Raw genomic sequence first — 18,811 nt, forward strand, 5'->3', positions numbered from 1 at the left:
CCATTTCTTTCCTATTTCACTGGTCAACCACCTCCCCCCCCCCCCCCCCCCCCCCCCCCCCCCAACCCTCACCTTAGGTCGTTCTCCCCAATTCTTATCTAATAATCAGCACCTTATTCGGGCTTGATCTGATGTAGCTTCTCACCCTTTTGGAATTCGAACTATCCCCCCCCCCCCCCCCCCCCCCCCCCCATACCATATATGTCTCAAGTCCCTGACGTTTCCGTCCTACTCATCTCTGTTCAGCTTTTTATCTATTTCCTATCTAGTTAATCATTTTTCATTAATGTATAGCCCTCGACCTACTACCCTCACCCCTGGTTACTGATAGCCAAGCATGCTCCCGTAGTCTTCAACTACCAGAGCTGCCCGTCTCCTATATATATTTATGTCCACATCTCACCGACCCCAACTCCCCCTCTTGACCTTTTTATATAATCACGTAGGTGTCTTAATGAATTGTTAATTACTTTAATTATTTGTTAATTATCTAAATATGTATTACACTTTTGTGCCTATAATACGACCCCCGTTTTGGCGAAGAGTGTGTCTTCACACTCTCAAGACGTGGAGAGCCAGGTTGATTCACTTTTTGAATTTGGAATATTTGGTGAGTGAGTGAGTGAGTTGTGTTTAACGCCGCTTTTAACAATATTACAGTTATATCGCGGCGTGTCAGCTTAATGTGGGAGGAAAGCCCGAAGTGATGCAGGTCTCAGACGTTTACCACTTCGGTGAAACCCACGAGCACGGGTATGGTGCTGATAAACCTAGAAACATAATCGGGGCGAACCGGGATTCGAACCCACAATCATAGGTTTCTGGCGTACCCAAGGGACGCAACTCTGCACAGCGAATCGCGGCGCCTTAGACGACTGGGCCCCCCATGCCCCCGAATATATGGTGATAACCATGGTGACCATAAACTGGCTGACCGTGGACAGTCTCACAGCGTCACTGTACAATATTCATTATACATACAATTTCAATAGATGTGGAATATTATTATAACCACATCGTTTTAACAATAACAGTTCAATGTCTAAACAGAAACGACTCATCAAAAAATAATAATTGGTTTGATCTTAACCTTACTATCATTCTCATAACGAGAAGTTATATCGCCATATCGACACATATATTATGCGGAATGTGACTACCACTATAGATATTACTTCTGTAATAACAATTCATAACACTTTTAATACATAGAGGATATTTCATGGTCGAGTGGCGTAGTAGTAGCCACTCGTGAAAATATCTCCTTTCCCCCCGTCACTCGGTGAGAGAAACATGATATTTCACTCGACACATGAAATATCCTATTTATTATATACTTTTGGTGTAGTTGTCTGCAGGAAGATTAAATTATTTCATTACAAATGTAAAACCTTCAAGCGTAAATTCTCCCTACATAACACACATGGACGGTTTTCCACCCCCTGTAAGTACGACTAAAAATGTAGTTCTGTCTTTGCTAAATCTTAAAAAATATAAACAAAAGTAACCAACAATATTTGATGTCACTAAAATTCTTTAGTATGCATTTGGATATGATTATATTCAAAATCAACTTCATCAAAAAATAAATTTCATATCAATGAGACGGCTGTTCGAAGCGAAAGAATACACGCAATTCAAGTAACAAAATGGCGCTTTGCGAAACGTAAAGTATCGACTGACAAATCAGAATAGAAATTCACAGTTTAATACAAATCATTTTCAACAAAATAACAAACGGTAAGAATCGGTATTAACTACATAAATGACCATCTGTCATTATATGACTTGTCAACGTTGAACTGACGTAAATCAACAGTTTGTGTACGAGCTGTCTCGTGTAGGCCAACATAGTTCCGTCAACGCGTTATGTTCACTGCAGTGAAATATCAGGTGTTATGTTAACTGCAGTGAAATATCAAGTGTTATGTTCACTGCAATGAAAATATCACTTTTCTCAACTTCAGAAAACTCAGTCTTTCACACTGAATAAAAATATATAAAAATATATATTCACCTGTAACAAACTCTAATACAAATATCACTTCTAATGTACCAACAATATTTCTACTATAATAATGTGTCAAATAATTAACAGTACCATATATAGTGGTTTGTAAGGTCTTGATGGTCACCTTTTAGATACTTGTAACTCCCCTTGAACGATTACTTTAGTCGCAATTAGACTATTTTTACTATTGTTTACATTTAGTTCCCTGATTCGACCGAACTGATCGTCAGTTATTTGCATTTAATTCGCGTCCCGGTCCGTGTCATATGTGTCTCTGGTGACGGGTTCACTGTCCCCGCCATTCCACTGAAACCCGTCCCAAAATGTCGAACTTTGGGGAGGGTAAAACAGGAGTATTTGTGCCGCTCTCGTTTGCATAAAGCTGCATTGTAGCGGAATTAGGAGGCTTTTTGTAACGTCTATTGCTGCCCTGGAGAGTTCCATTGGGGGGGATGCCCGGCCCAAATACAACCGGACCGGTTGCCGTGGTCGTACTAGCACCGACGTTGGCCTGAAATAATTAATAAACGTCCTAACGTCAAATCTATTTAGTGGGTGTTTGGGCGGACTGAGGGCTGGATTGTTTGTCAGGATAGGAGGAATTGCGTCCGACACCTTCCCGCAATTGAGTCCAAATGGTACTCGACAAACAGAGCACTGGTCTAAATTGAAGTTAAGGTCTAACGGCGGGGGAAAACGACTCTCCCACACCCCTCCTTGTGTCATGGCCGCGTTCATATCGACCCTAGGAGGGAGGTGTAGTTCTATAAATCGTCGGGGGTCTGGTGCCCCCGCGTAGGGCGTTACTGTACGGTAGGATATACCGGACAGTTTCAAAAGGGCGACAGCACATTCCGCATGCTGCACCCGACGGCACCATTTACAGAATGTTATTGGTGGGAAATTGGTTCATGAATCCGCAAACGGAAAAGTTTCATCCATGCAAAGGGCCCAACTTTTTAAACGTGCGGCAATTCGAATTGTGTTCCCCTGCAAGGGAACCTGGCCCTTGCGAATCTCAGACTTCCCACAGTTTTTGGTGCACTCGGTTTGGACAGTGTATACCCAATCGCGGTTCTGGGAATGTCCAGCAGCTGCCAGAATAACTGCGCGTAAGCTTGCAAGTCGGCTCCCATGTCCGTCTGAAGCTGCGTTAGCTGGAAAAGGATTGCCAAATCTAACGTGCCAATTGCAGTCTTGACCACCAGGTCTACCAAGACTGGTAGATCAAAGTATAACCGGTACATCGAAAGTACGGCTGCCCCTATATTCGGCGTGGAAGATATGTCCGTCAGAGAGGTCGGATATGCCGCTAGGGTGAGGGCCCGTCCTATGCGTTCGGTCAAATCAGGGGGGCTGGGTGTAAAAAGTATCGGGGGATGTAAGGTGAAGCGCGGACGCTTATATGTTTTGAATTTCCCATTAGCTAGATGGGTTGTGCCCCAGCGTTCACCCATATTAAAAATATATCCCGCTAAACACTTTAGAACGGGGGAGAGCTGGCATAATTTCCGCCCAATTTTCCCTGGAATGACAACAGGGGAGGTTGTTTTTCCGAATTCCTCGTCATGGGGAGTTACTACGTGTTCGACCAGGTGGTTCTCCATCACGTTATCAGATACGAGCAAATATAGGAATATATTATATAAGGTAATAGTGTTAATTAAATACATACATATATATATATATATATATATATATATATATATATATATATATATATATATATATATATATATATATATGGATGTAGTCTTACACTGAGGTATGGTTATACTTTGTTTTTTTGGCGTGAAGGTCAACTGAAAACCGATAATCTAAGTTCCAGGGGTAACACCCCTGTCGAACTTAATAGTGGTTGGCTGTAAATGGTAACACCGACTTGTACCGTCTAGTCGTAAATTCCAGGGGTAATACTCCTGTTGAACTGTATAGCAGTTGATTGTAATGAGAACACCAACCAGTGACGTTATGGATACCCATGGTTACCCGAGACTCGCTCATGTCTGGTATTGAGTGACCCCTCCATTGTGTGTGTGTGTTATGTGTCCATATAAAGGTGTAACTTGTGTGTGTTATGTGTCAATATGAATGTGTAATATATGATTGTCCTATATGCTTGTAAGGTGAGGTTGTGTGGGTGATCAGTGCCTCACGGCTTGTGAGAGAACCGTATTTCTGCGTATGGCAATTCCTATCGTGTAAGGCCTTTGAAGACTTTACATTCAAACATTTAACGCTGGATATAGTCCCCCCCCCCCCGACCTGGGTGGCTGTTGGCGGGTGCCTGGCATAAGAATTTGAGGGTCCAGTCGTGACGGGATATGTCCATAATAGCGGATAACCAACTACATAAAACAGTAGGTATCTACCCTGGAGGACATTATACAGCCGTGCAGCCACGTGCCGGGGAACCGTTACTACTACTGGAAGAGGGGTTTGGGTACCCGTAAGTGTGTTACTCAGGGACACGTTGCTCATGGGCCATGTGAGACATCAATCACACTTGGATACACAGATGCTCAGATGTACCCATGTCAAAGATGATAATATTGAAACATAAATACAGTAAACTACGGTTATAACGAACACAAAGGGACCACTAATTTTAGTTCGTTATAACCGTAGTTCGTTATAAGGATATATACAGCATATACACCGGAAATGGCCGGGGCAAAAAACTAGTTATAAGCGTGTTTGTAATAAACGTAGTTTATTGTTATTTTGCCTCATTCAAAACAAGTAATAATTTATTCACCGTTCACGTGGAATGCCCTGAAAAAAATGTTTGTTCCTCTACTGGCATCAGAGAAATCATGCATACTTTTGAGCAATGGCTGTCAAAAAAGATCCCTTTAAATCGAAACGTGACGAGAGCTACCGAAGATTACCAATCTTGAAATGCCACTTTTTTTTGTCTATTTTGTTTGTCTATATGTGCCACTCAAAAGAAGTTAAAGAACATCCGATTCTTTCATATGACGACAGTTAATCTGTAATGGCATGGCTAGTCTGATTAACTAGTTTGCATTGTCACATGAAAGAATCGACCCGTGATGATCCGTGTTATAGATCTTCAGCAACTCGAGTTTGCCGTAAAAGGCGACCATGCTTCTTGCAAAAGGCAGCTAACGGGATCGGGTGGTCAGACTCGCTGACTTGTTTGATACATGTTATCGTATACCAATTGCGTGGATCGATGCTCATGATGTCAATCACTGGATTATCTGGTCCAGACTGGATTATTTACAGACCGCCGTCATATAGCTGGAATATTGCTGAGTGCGTCGTTAAAACAACAAACATTCAATGCTGGAATATTGCTTGATGCGCCGTAAAACCATACTCACTCATCCGCTGAAGAGGGAAGATGTATTGAGACAATTGATGACAGACAAATGTGCCGTTACTATGACGATAACCCACTGACTGGTGTGTCAGTGTTGACGCGAAAGACACGTGCCCGTAATTAAAATATATAATATACATATGCCATGTACGAGGGTTGACTGATATTCTGAGCCTCACATAGTAGGAATTGCGTAATAGTGAATTTTGTTGTTGTGGACATAACATGATTACATAGAGGTATATCCACAAAAAATTGAGTTAACTGAGCAAATTGTTTCGCTGTGAAAAGTCATAAAAAGCACAACGTCTTTATAATTTCTTCATCCGAAAATTCTTAATTCCGAAAAATTGTTTATCCGGACGGATGTAAGAATGCGTATTCCACATTTAGAAGTTACTGATAGAGCAGGCAGAGCTATTGGTGTAAAATTCATTCAGTTTCCCACAAAAGGCAATGTGGAACGTCCCAGTGATGTTCCTGGTTCTTTCGTTGACGTCAGCGTTGCCGGAACACAAGCCGTCCTGGTTCAACTGGGGCTCACGTCCGCCCACCCAGGTCAGGTACACCTCGAACCAGCCGTTGTAGGTCTGGCTGCAGTTCATGCACACCTCCATGGAGTACACGTCGTCACCGAGGCTGCAGTGAATACAAAAGAGACGTTATTACGACAAAGTGGTGACTACGAGAGTATGGTGAATATGACAGAGGTGAATAGGACAGAGTGATGGATATGACAAGAGTGGCGAATGCGAAACAGGGGCGAATACGACGAGGTGGTGAATATGACAAGAGTCGCGAATGCGATACAGGGGCGAATACGACGAGGTGGTGAATATGACAAGAGTGGCGAATGCGATACAGGGGCGAATACGACGAGGTGGTCAATATGACAAAAGTGGCGAATACGATACAGGGGCGAATACGACGAGGTGGTCAATATGACACAAGTGGCGAATACGATACAGGGGCGAATACGACGAGGTGGTCAAAATAACAAGAGTGGCGAATGCGATACAGGGGCGAATACGACAAAGTGATGAATATGACAGAGCGGTGAATACGTCAAAGTGGTGAATACAAATGAAGTTACGTAAAGTTTATATTTGTGAGTGAGTTGGAAATTATTCGCCGTTTTTAGCAATATTTGATCAATATCACCCATGTGGGGGCCGCTTTAACCACAAGGCTTCCCCACCGCCCCTATAGGTTGTATAAAAAATAGTCTCTTAATTTAAAACGGGGTGAGTATAGGCTGGTGAATTCGAGAAGTATATGAGGGGTGGAATGGTATAGGTGAGATTGTTGCGTGAAACATGTGCCCTGTGGCCTATACACCATTATAAGGGTAACGCTATTTTTCAGGGCATTGTCATTTGCAGAAGCCTGAGGTCTTCCATTAACTGAAAAGACCGAGGGCTTCTGCAAATGATAATACCCTGAAAAATAGCGTTACCGTTATTATAGCTAAAATGGATGGAATGTTTTTATCAAATTTAAAGAAACAACAATATCGGGTTTGAAACATTTACTGCAATCAACGCGACCCACTATTACAAATATGGAAACGTCATAGAACAAACCAGATGGCGTCACTATTCAACGTGACGTCACCTATCCTATCCTATGACGTCACCTAACAACGGGCGTGATAATCGCCCGCACACTCCGTCGCAGTGGTGACTCAGCATAACACCACTGCCACAGGCTAATTTGCATATCACGTGACCGGACTTTTCTCTTGTTTGTAAACAAACGCGCTTTTTCAGAAATCAGTATAGAACGGACTAATGCAAGTATTTGGGGGCGCTTTACATATTGTTTTGCATAACTATATAGATATGCTACTACAACTGCGACAGTGAGTTGCATGACAATATATATCTATGCATCAAAGTGACCGTGTCGCTAGCTCTCCGTTGGGCTTCGATGACAGCACATGGAGCCGTACAACCAATGTAAACATAGGATAACTACGCAAAAACAAGTAGAATTTTACGTATTTGCATACTTTCTCAATGAAAGTTAACCATTCTTTGACATTTGTTTATGAAAATGTGTAGACTTGTCAAACATGAAACGGATGAAAAGCATATGCAATATCTTGAATGGACTGTGAAAGATGTGACGAATCGTCACATGGCGCTGGCCTGTGGCAGAGGTACTATGCTAGCTGGCTGCCGGCCGCATGGAACTCTGGGTAGGAGAGTGAATCGCCCGTCGTCAAGCAATAGGGGGGCATTATCAAATTACAGTGGCCCGCTCATTTCTTATAACATGCGGGCGGTTTAATGATAATTATATCCATTTTAACTATAATCATCTTTAAAGCGTTCGATCGACGTCCATCATTCGACTCAATGGTACTCCATGGTATCTTTGAAGCCTTTGAAGATTTATGCAAAATGTAAACGATACCGGCAATTGTTGATTAGTAACTCGGACCATGTGGTTAGGATAAATAGATTTGACTTACGTGTTGTAGAGGTAGTATTGCGGGCTGGCGATGTCTTTACTTGTCCTCACCGTCGGCGACCCAGCCGCCGAGACGTTGTTGTACTGGCCCTGGCCAACTTCCCCTCCATCGTAGTCGAGGAAGTCGTCGCCTACAGCCCAGGCGTTGTAGGCGTCGAAGTAGCGTCCAGTACCTAACTCGCGGTGGCTTATCTCGATTGTAGAAGGTACAGCTGAAGGAAGAAGTTTGATCATCAACATCATCATCATCGTCGTCGTCGACAACACCATCATCATCCTTATCATCATCGTCATCATCATCATCATCATCATCATCATCATCATCATCATCAACATCATCATCATCGTCGTCGTCGACACCATCATCATCCTTATGATCATCGTCATCATCATCATCATCATCATCATCGTTGTCGTCGTTATTATTATTATTATTATTATAATCGTGGTCTTATGTTTGGTTACTTAAATTCAATGAGCAGCAATGTTGGGTAAGCATACGAGGATTGTTCAAAAAGTTCTAAGCCTGACTAACTTTAGAGAAAGTACTCCCCAAGAAATACATGACCGCATGTGTCACATGTATATGGGGATAAGTGCCCAAGCTACTCTACTGTTAAACGTTGGGTTGCTGTGTTTTAGTCCCGGGAGAACAAGCCTTAATGATGACCCTAGATCTGGATGTCGCGCAACTTCCACCAATGAAGATTCAATCAAGGAGAAAGAAAAACTTATGCTGTCAAATAGACGTATTAACATTGCTGAACTTGAAGAAGACACAGGTCTAAGCCATGGATCGACTGAAACAATTATTCCTGAATATTTACAGATGAATAAAATATCGGTTCGTTGGGTGCCAAAGTTTCTAAATTCAAAGAGAGATTAATTACGGGTGATGAACATGGGTCTACCATTACGATCCCGAGTCAAAACGTCAATCCATGGAATGGCACCATTCAATTTCTCAGGCACCAAAGAAATTCAAGTCTTCAAGATCATTGAAGAATGTTATGGCCACTGTATTCTGGGTGCAAAGGGTGTGATCCTTGTTTATTGCTTAGAAAGTGACGATTACCGGTGCCTACTATGCTGATTTGCCTCATCGCCTGGGAGATTCTGTTAAACAATAGCGGCGAGGAATCCTGACTGCTGGAGTTCTACTAGTTCATGACAATGCCTCTTCTCACACCTCTCGACTTACAAAGGCTGCCTCACCCACCATACTCGCCAGACCTGGCACCAAGTGATTTCCATCCCTGTTTCTAAACTGAATAAACACCTTGAATGGGTTTTCTAGGGTGGCTTCAGAAAACTTCTTCCGGACTGGAATTTAAAAGCTTCACTTTCGATATGAGAAGATTATTGAAAAGCAAGGAGATTATGTTGAATGAGCAAGTACCTGTAGTGTAGTTGGCGGGAACCCCTCCCGATATGAACACTTCCGGGTCTGTAGAGTTGTACTGGATCAACACGACAGTCCTACTCATACCTGCAACAGTGAGTGAGTGAGTGAGTGAGTGAGTGAGTGAGCTAGTGAGTGAGTGAGTGAGTGAGTGAGTGAGTGAGTGAGTGAGTGAGTGCGTGCGTGCGTGCGTGCGTGCGTGCGTGCGTGCGTGCGTGCGGGTTTTAGATACACGGCGTGTCAGCTTAATCTAGGATGAAAGGTCTCTAGGTCTCAGACGTTTACCTTATAATAACAAAAGCAAAGGTATGGCGCTGACAAACATTGAAACATAATCGGGGCGATTCTGGTATTTAAGCCTTCCACCAGCGGACCCTGGATGCTTATGGTATGCGAAAGGGAATTGCTGCATCTTAGATCACTCGACCATGCGTACACCCATACTGCCAAGACATTGTAAAGACATTGGAAGGTTTTATTCAGAACACCTGCTTGAAATGTATCCAGCCCAAAATGCATTCTTTTTGAAAACATTCATATATTTAATATGTGTGTTTGTTGTTCAACGTCACACTCAGAATATTCCAGCTATGTGACGAAGCATGGACGACATGTAGTCTGGACCAGGAAACCAGTGATTGATATTATGAGCAACGTCCCACGCCGTCGGGGCACGATGACACGTAATTAAACAAGTGACCGACCAAAACCTAGGGACAAAGAAAGTCTACACAGTACAATGTATAGCATTGAAATATTTAACACACCGTAAACAACCTACCGGACGGGCATACCGGCGTAGTCGAGCTTGGCGTAGTCGATGTTGATGGTGTAGCTTGTGATTGGTTGGCGTTGTTGTTGGAGTCGGGAGGGTTGCTGTACAAAGGTCATAGATTGAGAACTCGAAACCATCGAAATAGTGAGAGACGGAAATGTTTTTAATTCCAGAAAATATCATGTAAGTAATCGTCTGGGCGGAAACAAACTAGTGGTTGATATTATGAGCAAGTGCCTCCTCCCGATCGACTTGGGATCCCTGCTGTCATTGACTTACGAGGGGCGTTCAATTTGTCTAAAGCGCCGCGATTCGCTGTGAAGAGTTGCATCCCTTGGGCATGCCAGAACCCTATGATTGTGGGTTCGAATTCCCGTTCGCCCCGATTATGCTTCTAGGTTTGTCAGCACCATACCCGTCCTCGTGGGTTTCACCGAAGTGGTAAACGTCTGAGACCTGCATCACTTCGGACTTTCCTCCCACATCAAGCTGACACGTCGTGATATAACTGGAATACTGTTAAAAGCGGCGTTAAACCAAACTCATGCACTCACTCACTCAATCACTCTTTTTGGACACTGAAATATACTACTTAAAAGACGCTAATAACCACCCGAATTTCAGGCCGCTGTGATATAGCTGAAATAGTGTTGATTACGAGGAATGACACGTCCTATTCTTTATACAGGGTCTTCCTGTTTGGCGTCACATAGTTTACAGACAATAAATACAATACCACGAATGCATTGCTTCCCGAATTATTATTAAGGTAGCGGAATAAACAAAGTTTATTCGGGTTCTGTACCGTCTGTTCCGAAACCAGACATGAACTTACAATTGGTTGATAGTACAGTTGTTGTTTCCAAATTCAAACACGTTGACCCGCCCGCAGTGGCCTACGTGGTACACGCTGCTGAATGGCCTTACGTCGGTCGCTTCGGCCGCTGTGCCACTACAGGTTGTGGGTTGGGCTATGGTGAAAGTCCGACTCTCCAGAAGTGTTGCGTTGGTGTAGCCTATTACCTCAAACCAACCCTGGATAGTACCAGTACAGTCCATACACACATCCATGGCCCAGTAGCCTTCGCCGAACCTTGATGAACAACCCGAAATACAGACATAAAATGTACATGTTTTGTTTGTTTGTTTGCTTGTTGTTTAACGCCGCACTCAGCAATATTACCGCTATACGACAGCGGTCTGTAAAAAATCGAGTCTGGACCAGACAATCCAGTGATTGACATCATGATCATCGATCCACGCAATTGGGATATCATGACATGCATCAACCAAGTCAGCGACCCTGACCACCCGATCCCATTAGTCGCCTCTTACGACAAGCATAGTCGCCTTTTCCGCCAAGCATGGGTTGCTGAAGACCTATTCTACCCCGGATCTTCACAGGTCACATGACCTGGGATTCTATCCCCAAAATAAATCGTCCCAGAAAATGTGTGAAAATAAATCCAACAACTCCACTCCCATCCCCCCATCCCCAACCCCGCCCCCATATCAAATGGCCGGCCCCTTACACTAGGTGGATAGTTAAATGAAAAGACTATTTTACTTATAGGTATTTTCACTTCGTTTGCACGTTCATACTTACGTGTTGTAAGAGAGGTAGTTAGGCTTCGTGTCGTCACTGGTTGTGAGAACAGCCGGGGACCCTTCCGCCACAGCTTTCGGAGCTTGTTTGTACTCGCCCTGTGTGGATTCGAACCCGTACCAGTCGAGGTAGTTATCACCCACTGCCCATGCGTTATATGCGTTAAAGCCACCGGATGAGACAAAGGTTCTGTGTTGAATGGAGACGCTACACGGGTTGGTGTTTCCGACCACGCTGAGACATCGGCCTGTGAAGCTTGTATGAGCTGGAAGGAAACACCGCCTTTGACTGATCAACTCTGTCATTACTCGTTAAAGATTCTAGCAATCAGACTGACCAGTCGCCGTCTTGTAAAAGCCGATACATGCTGCTTTTAACTGTATTCAGTATCACGGAGTGTCAGCTTTATAAGGGAGGAAAGCCCGAGGTGATGCAGGTCTTAGACGTTTACAACTTTGGTGAAACCAACGAAAAAGGGTATGGTGGTGACAAACCTAGAACTGGATATATGACCAGGGCGAACTGGATATATGAACCTACAATCATTTAGGTCTTTGAAAGGCATTTAGAAATGATGCATATAAGGAAGTGAATATATTGATGTCAACTTCTTTATTTTGAGGAACACAACGTTTCGGAGGAAATGCTTACTCCTTCATTCACTTGATGAAGGAGTAAGCATATACTCCGAAACGTTGTGTTCCTCATAATAAAGAAGTTGACATCCATACTTTCTCTTCCCTACGATCATTAGTTTTTGGCATCGTGTGGGACGCAGCTTTGTACAGCGAATTGCGGCGCCTTGGATCAATGGGCCCTAAATGTCCCGTTCTTCTTAAATGATATATTTTAATACGATAGAAATTTGTTCCGAATCGGGATATAATGTGTAGAGATCCCCAGATGAGATTTAAATCATGTTTTAGCTCGAAACACATCCTACATGTGACAAATACAGTACTTTAACACTATGTTAGTGATGACAGAGACCGTCACCCTGGTTTATTTATACAAGATCCAAGATGGCCGTCAAAATGGCGGATGACAAGAACTTTCCTACCGTTAACGACGCTTCCCGAGAGCCCTCCGCGGAAGAAAAGGTAGTCGTTGGCGTCGACGTTGGCTTTCATCAGAATGACGGTCCTGTTGAAACCTTGACGTCAGAATGAGTGAGTGAATGTTAGTTTACACAACGCTCAGAATTGTTACAGCTATATGATAACTGTCTGTTCATAAATTTAGGAGGAGTAGGCACTGCCAAACCTGGAAAAAGTTATTGAAACATTACTGTTTTTGTCCAACTGTAATTATGTAGATCCGTCATGCAACAACTGTTTATTTGTCTGTTGTTCCAGCAATAGGACGGCGGCCTGAAAATTATGGAATCTGGACCAGACAGTCCAGTGATTGATATTATGAACCCCATGAACCATGTCACAGAGCCTGACCACCCGACCCATTTTGGCCCTTCTTACGACAAGCTGCCGTCCCAGATGAATAACGATGTGTGTGTGTGTGTGTGTGTGTGTGTGTGTGTGTGTGTGTGTGTTTTCGTGTGTGTTTTCGTGTGTGTAGCGAACGAGCGGTGTTTGTTTGTTGTTTAACGCCGCACTTGGCATTTCAGCTACATGACCACGACCTGTAAATAATCGAGTCGCGAATTCATTGATTAATACCGGAGGCACAGAGTCTGACTATCCGATCCTCAAGTCGTCTCTTACGACCACCATGGGTTGTTAGGAAACGAATGAAACCCGGAATCCCTGCGGGATGGCCTTATTGTAGTTTTTGAAGTTCAAGGTGAATGTTTAATGTGTTTTTTTTAGATTCAACACCCATATTCAATGCCATGAGAAAAGACCTCATCCTCCGTGGTCTAGTGGTAGAGCGTCCGCCCGGAGAGCTGAAGGTCCGGGTTTCGATCCCCGGCCGCGTCATCCCAAAAGACGTTAAAAGATGGTACTTGTTGTTACCCCGTCTGGCACTCGGCATGAAGGGGCTAAAACAAGGACTGATCGGCTCAGAGTCAGTATACTGTGTCTGAGTGGGGTATTCGTGTTAACTGCGACATAGTATCACAGAGTGCTAACACTATAAACTCGGTATTATTCCGGACTAGTACAAGCAGCCACACACAAACGTGCATGCACGCCTTTATATAAGTGCAATAATCTTAGACGCGACGTTAAACTCCATTTCACCTCACCTCAACATGAAAAAAACGAAAAGAAAAATGTCGCCAGTCTAGCTACACTTGCTACAATGTTTTGACAAACGTCGCTATGCTTGTCTTTTGCTAACTGAACAACAAGCAAATATGAAATGATGTGTTATGACCAATATAATAACATTCGCAGACTTGCAGTGGACCTGCCGTCCATATGTACTGAACCGCAAAAGAAACGTCACCCCAAGTAACATTGCCTGAAGAGTTGTCATTTAAATATCTGGGTAATTTTTGTCAAAGTTTCTAAAATTTAACATTACCTTGTCCGGAAAAATGAAATTTCATGATAAAAAACAAAGCAGATGACAATAAAACCGATCGCCAAAACGCATCACGGTAACGGCCATGGTAACCTAGGACCCATTCTCACACAACGTCATCGCCGGGACCGTCTTCAGTGGGCAACACAGCACCACCATTGGCGTCACCAGCAGTGGAGAAGAGTCCTCTTCTCAGACAAGAGCCGTTACTGTATCTCAACAGCAGCTGACAGGGAAAGGCTGGCGACGCCGTGGGGAACGTTATTCGGATGCTTGTGTTGTTGAGAGAGGATAGTGGGGTGGTCCGAGCATCATGGTGTGGGGTGGAATTGGTCTTGCACAAAGGGTCGGCCCTGTAGTCTTCCAGAACATAGGTCCAGAGAAAGGCAAAGGTGTCACAGCAGCTCGGTACATTGATCAAGACTTGAGACCACAAGCCATACCTCAGATGCTTCTTAAATGGCGGTACGCGACAGCAGGCCCAAATATATGTTTCCAGGGCTTAAAAAGGTAGACCATTGAGCCGGCATGTATTTATGTGGTTTAATATGATTAAACCCCCAAAACTGAGAGCAGTTCACCTCATTGACATGTAAAATGTGACATCGATAAACGTTAAAGAAGCTAAACCGCCGGACAAAAGAAAATATACACACATGCTGGATGGTTGCTAAAATGAAAGAAATAAAAAAAAGTTATTCGATCGTAAGGTACTTGATACGGGTACCATAGTTTGGTTTTTGGACCTTAGGTATGCAGTGTATCGACGGTCTATTATCAACATAGTATGGTTTTGATAACGGTTGTATTTTTTTTAGTCAAATCCAGTGTCCAGTGCATTCCTTTCTTGCTCGGCAGTCTACATTCGAAATTCAATGAACTCTTAATGAGTAGTACTACTCGAGACGTCGATCAACCAACCACGAACAAGGACTCCGTAGGTTATACTGATGTCCGGAGATAGAGTGAGTGAGTTTGGTTTTACGCCGCTTTTAGCAATATCTGGAAATAGAACATATCCCACCCCATTTCCTCAAACCTCCAGAAAAAGTTACGAGTCGAATGAAGTTGGCAGCTGGAATACTTAGAAACTGTTACTGAGGAAGTCTTTCGCGCACAAAATTGCGCTAACCTGCCAAAATGGCGGAAATACTGACCACCTAGCTATTTGATGTTTTCGGAAGATATGTAAACAAATACCTACCATTGGTACATTCAAAATACGGGGTTGTGGTCGGTAGCGGCGTAGTTGTGGTTGTTACAGCTGGCGTTGTGCTGGTGAGGTTCTCGGTAAAGTCATTGGTGGTAGCTGTTTGGGAAATATCTCCCTTCGTCGTACTTTCACTATAACCGCCTTCAGTTGTTGGAGCATCTGATATGGTATCGGTGCTATCAACATTTGTTGGATCATTTGTTGTAGAGTTGTCTCCATTTGTTGTTTGCAAATCGTTTCCCTCAGCGGTTGTTTCTCCTGTAACCTCAACGGTTGTTGTTCCGGAATAATTAGCGGTATCTGCTGTCGTGCCGCTAGAGTTATCGCCCTTCGTATTGCCAGTAGTGGTTACTTGCGGATCTGTGGTTGTTCCGGTAACGTCGACTCTTAGAGGCGGGGTTGTTGTCACATTGGTTTCAGCTGTTTGTGCGACGGCTTCGTTGTTCCGAACTTGGAGAAAGAAAATCAGACGTACGGAGTGAGTGAATGCCTGATTGTTCTGGTATTTTGAGAAGATAAAATAGAATATTTATGTCTCCTGATTTTTTTCAAAACTACTTGATGGGGAGGGATGATTTTTATTTGTTTCTTCAGATTGTTACAAATTAATGAAAGTAAACTTGATTCTAAAGTACCATTTAACCTCCTTGGTCCCCTTGTGAATCTGACACACTGCGAATGGTTAAGCGAGTGCGAAAAGTTAGAATCGGGGCAAAAGCGAAATTTGAGTTGAAAAGGTCATGTCTGTAAAGTGGCCAAAACGTCTCCCCTTAAATGGTGGGAAAAATTAAAGTGTCCTCTAAATCGGTTACTGAACATGATGGATGTTCTGAAAAAGAATGTGGGTAAAGAACATGTCTCCATATCGTGAAAGCAAGTGTGCGGTTTGAATGAACATTCGTGAAAATGTTTTACAGTGGAATGTTCATGTCTATGTCAGTAGTCCTAACGTAGATCCAGTATTTCAGCGAAAATGTCAATTATTTGAATTACTTTACCCGAATTATGTGCTTGCATTTTTGTATTTTAAATTATGACCACCACTACTTTTCCCAAAAGAACTGTGTGCACCCCGCCCTACCAAAAACCTGTGTGAACCCCACGTTTCCACACAAGAAATGTGTGCACCCTGCCATTTAAACTGTGTGTCCACAGATAATCCAGTAATTGACATCATGAACATCGATCTACGTAATAGGGATACGGTGACATGCATCAGCCAAGTCAGTGAGCCTGACCACCCGATCCCGTTAGTCGCCTCCAACCGCAAGAGAAGGAGACTGCTTGGGGTATTGTGGTCGTTGGTTCCATAGAGCGGATGGTCATTGATCTGGAATGATATCTGACCACGCGACCTCAGAATAAAAGGAATATATCTTTCATCATGTTATCAACATTATGCTTGATTGTTCATTTATCACCATAATGTTTAATTGTTCATACATCATCATAATGTTTAATTGTTCATACATCACCATAAAAATGTTTAATTGTTCATATATCATCATAATGTTTCATTGTTTAATTATTTACCATCATAATGTTCAGTTGTTCATATATCATCATAATGTTTAATTGTTCATATATCACCATAATGTTTAATTGTTCATATATCATCATATTTTTCATTTTATATTTACCACCATAATGTTTAGTTGTTCATATATCATCATAATGTTTAATTGTTCATATATCATCATAATGTTTAATTGTTCATATATCATCATATGTTTCATTGATTATTTACCATCATGAGGTTTAGTTGTTCATATATCACCATAATGTTTAATTTTTCATATATCATCATATGTTTCATTGTTTATTTACCATCATAAGGTTTAGTTGTTCATATATCATAATAATGTTAAATCGTTATATATCATCATATGTTTCATTGTTTAATTTTTTAACATCATAAGGTTTAGTTGTTCATATATCATCATAATGTTAAATTGTTCATATACCATCATAATGTTTAGTTGTTCATATATCATCATAATCTTTAATTGTTCATATATCACCATAATCTTTAATTGTTCATATATCATCATATGTTTCATTGTTTATTTACCATCATAAGGTTAAGTTGTTCATATATCACCATAATCTTTAATTGTTTATATATCATCATATGTTTCATTGTTTATTTACCATCATAAGGTTAAGTTGTTCATATATCATCATAATGTTTAATTGTTTTATATATCATCATATGTTTCATTGTTTATTTACCATCATAAGGTTAAGTTGTTCATATATCCCCATAATGTTTAATTGTTTTATATATCATCATATGTTTCATTGTTTATTTACCATCATAAGGTTTAGTTGTTCATATATCATCATAATGTTTAATTGTTCATATATCACCATTATGTTTAATTTTTCATATATCATCATATGTTTCATTGTTTATTTACCATCATGATGTTTAGTTGCTTATTTACCATAATAATGTTTAGTTGTTCATATATCATTATAATGTTTAATTGTTCATACATGATCACAATGTTTTATTGTAATTATAACACCTTATGTTTCATTGTTTATTTACGTTTAATTGTTCATATACCACTAGAATGTTAATTGTTCATATACCACCAGTACATTAAATTGTTCATATACCACCATTATGTTTGATTGTTCATATTTCACCAGAATGTTAATTGTTCATATACCACCATAATGTTTAATTGTTCATATAACGTCATACCGTTTAATTGTTCATACATCAGCATAAGAGTAATTGTTCATATACCACAATAATGTTAATTATTCATATAAAAAGGTAGTATCTACCCGAGTATAAAACTTACGAGCCAGTGGAACTGCTATTGCGACGATGACGCCAACGGTTACCACGGAAACTGTTACTATGGAAATCTTAACAATGACAGAACACCCTCCGGCCTTGACCCCTACAATAAAATAACTGTGTTGTAACTTAATTCACTTATATAATTTAAACAAACAAAACAACAGCCTATAGGCATTGATTTATCTTCAAAAGGAATAAATCTATCAAAGTTTATCAGAACAAAAACAAACAAACAATGCAGGTTTGAATATGTTTGTTTGTTGTTTAACGCCGCAAGCAGCAATATTCCAGCTATGTGACGGCGGTCTGTAAATAATCGAGTCTGGACCAGAAAATCCAGTGATTGTCAGCATGAGCATAGATCCACGCAATTGGGATGGATGACTTGCATCAACAAAGTCAGCAAGCCTGACCACCCGATCCCGTTAGTCGACTTTTACGACAAGCATAGTCGCCTTTTACGGCAAGCATGGTCGCCTCTTACGACAAGCATAGTCGCCGTTTACGGCCCAGGTTTGAATAAACACTTAACGTCGAAATGTAGCGAGGAGTCTTTTTTAACTCACCTGTTGCGGACATGACTTCAACTCGGACAGTTTCAGAATGAACGCTATACGGTTTATGGTCTACATTCGACAACAAGACTTGAAATAAACCTTAGTAATAAGTCGTGAC

General features: G+C 41.8%; 1 protein-coding gene across 2 annotated transcripts; it reads right to left on the reverse strand.

Annotated features, from left to right (window-relative positions):
- Window positions 1-5,299: 5,299 nt before the first annotated feature.
- On the reverse strand, window positions 5,300-18,811 carry LOC124133027 (flocculation protein FLO11-like). Of its 2 annotated transcripts, XM_046497213.2 has the most exons (10): window positions 18,703-18,811; window positions 18,135-18,236; window positions 15,310-15,768; window positions 12,679-12,771; window positions 11,619-11,883; window positions 10,848-11,105; window positions 10,019-10,113; window positions 9,235-9,324; window positions 7,837-8,047; window positions 5,300-5,999 (listed from the first exon to the last, which is right to left on the reverse strand). In XM_046497213.2, exons 1-10 carry the CDS (start codon window positions 18,713-18,715, stop codon window positions 5,750-5,752), a joined length of 1,836 nt encoding a protein of 611 aa, XP_046353169.2. In that variant the 5' UTR covers window positions 18,716-18,811; the 3' UTR covers window positions 5,300-5,749. The 2 variants fall into 2 exon arrangements, with proteins under 2 accessions (XP_046353169.2, XP_048254019.1); XM_048398062.1 differs by lacking the exon at window positions 10,848-11,105.

Source organism: Haliotis rufescens, unplaced genomic scaffold (genome assembly GCF_023055435.1).
Source record: "Haliotis rufescens isolate VD_foot unplaced genomic scaffold, xgHalRufe1.0.p SCAF_18, whole genome shotgun sequence".
NCBI lineage: Eukaryota > Metazoa > Mollusca > Gastropoda > Lepetellida > Haliotidae > Haliotis > Haliotis rufescens.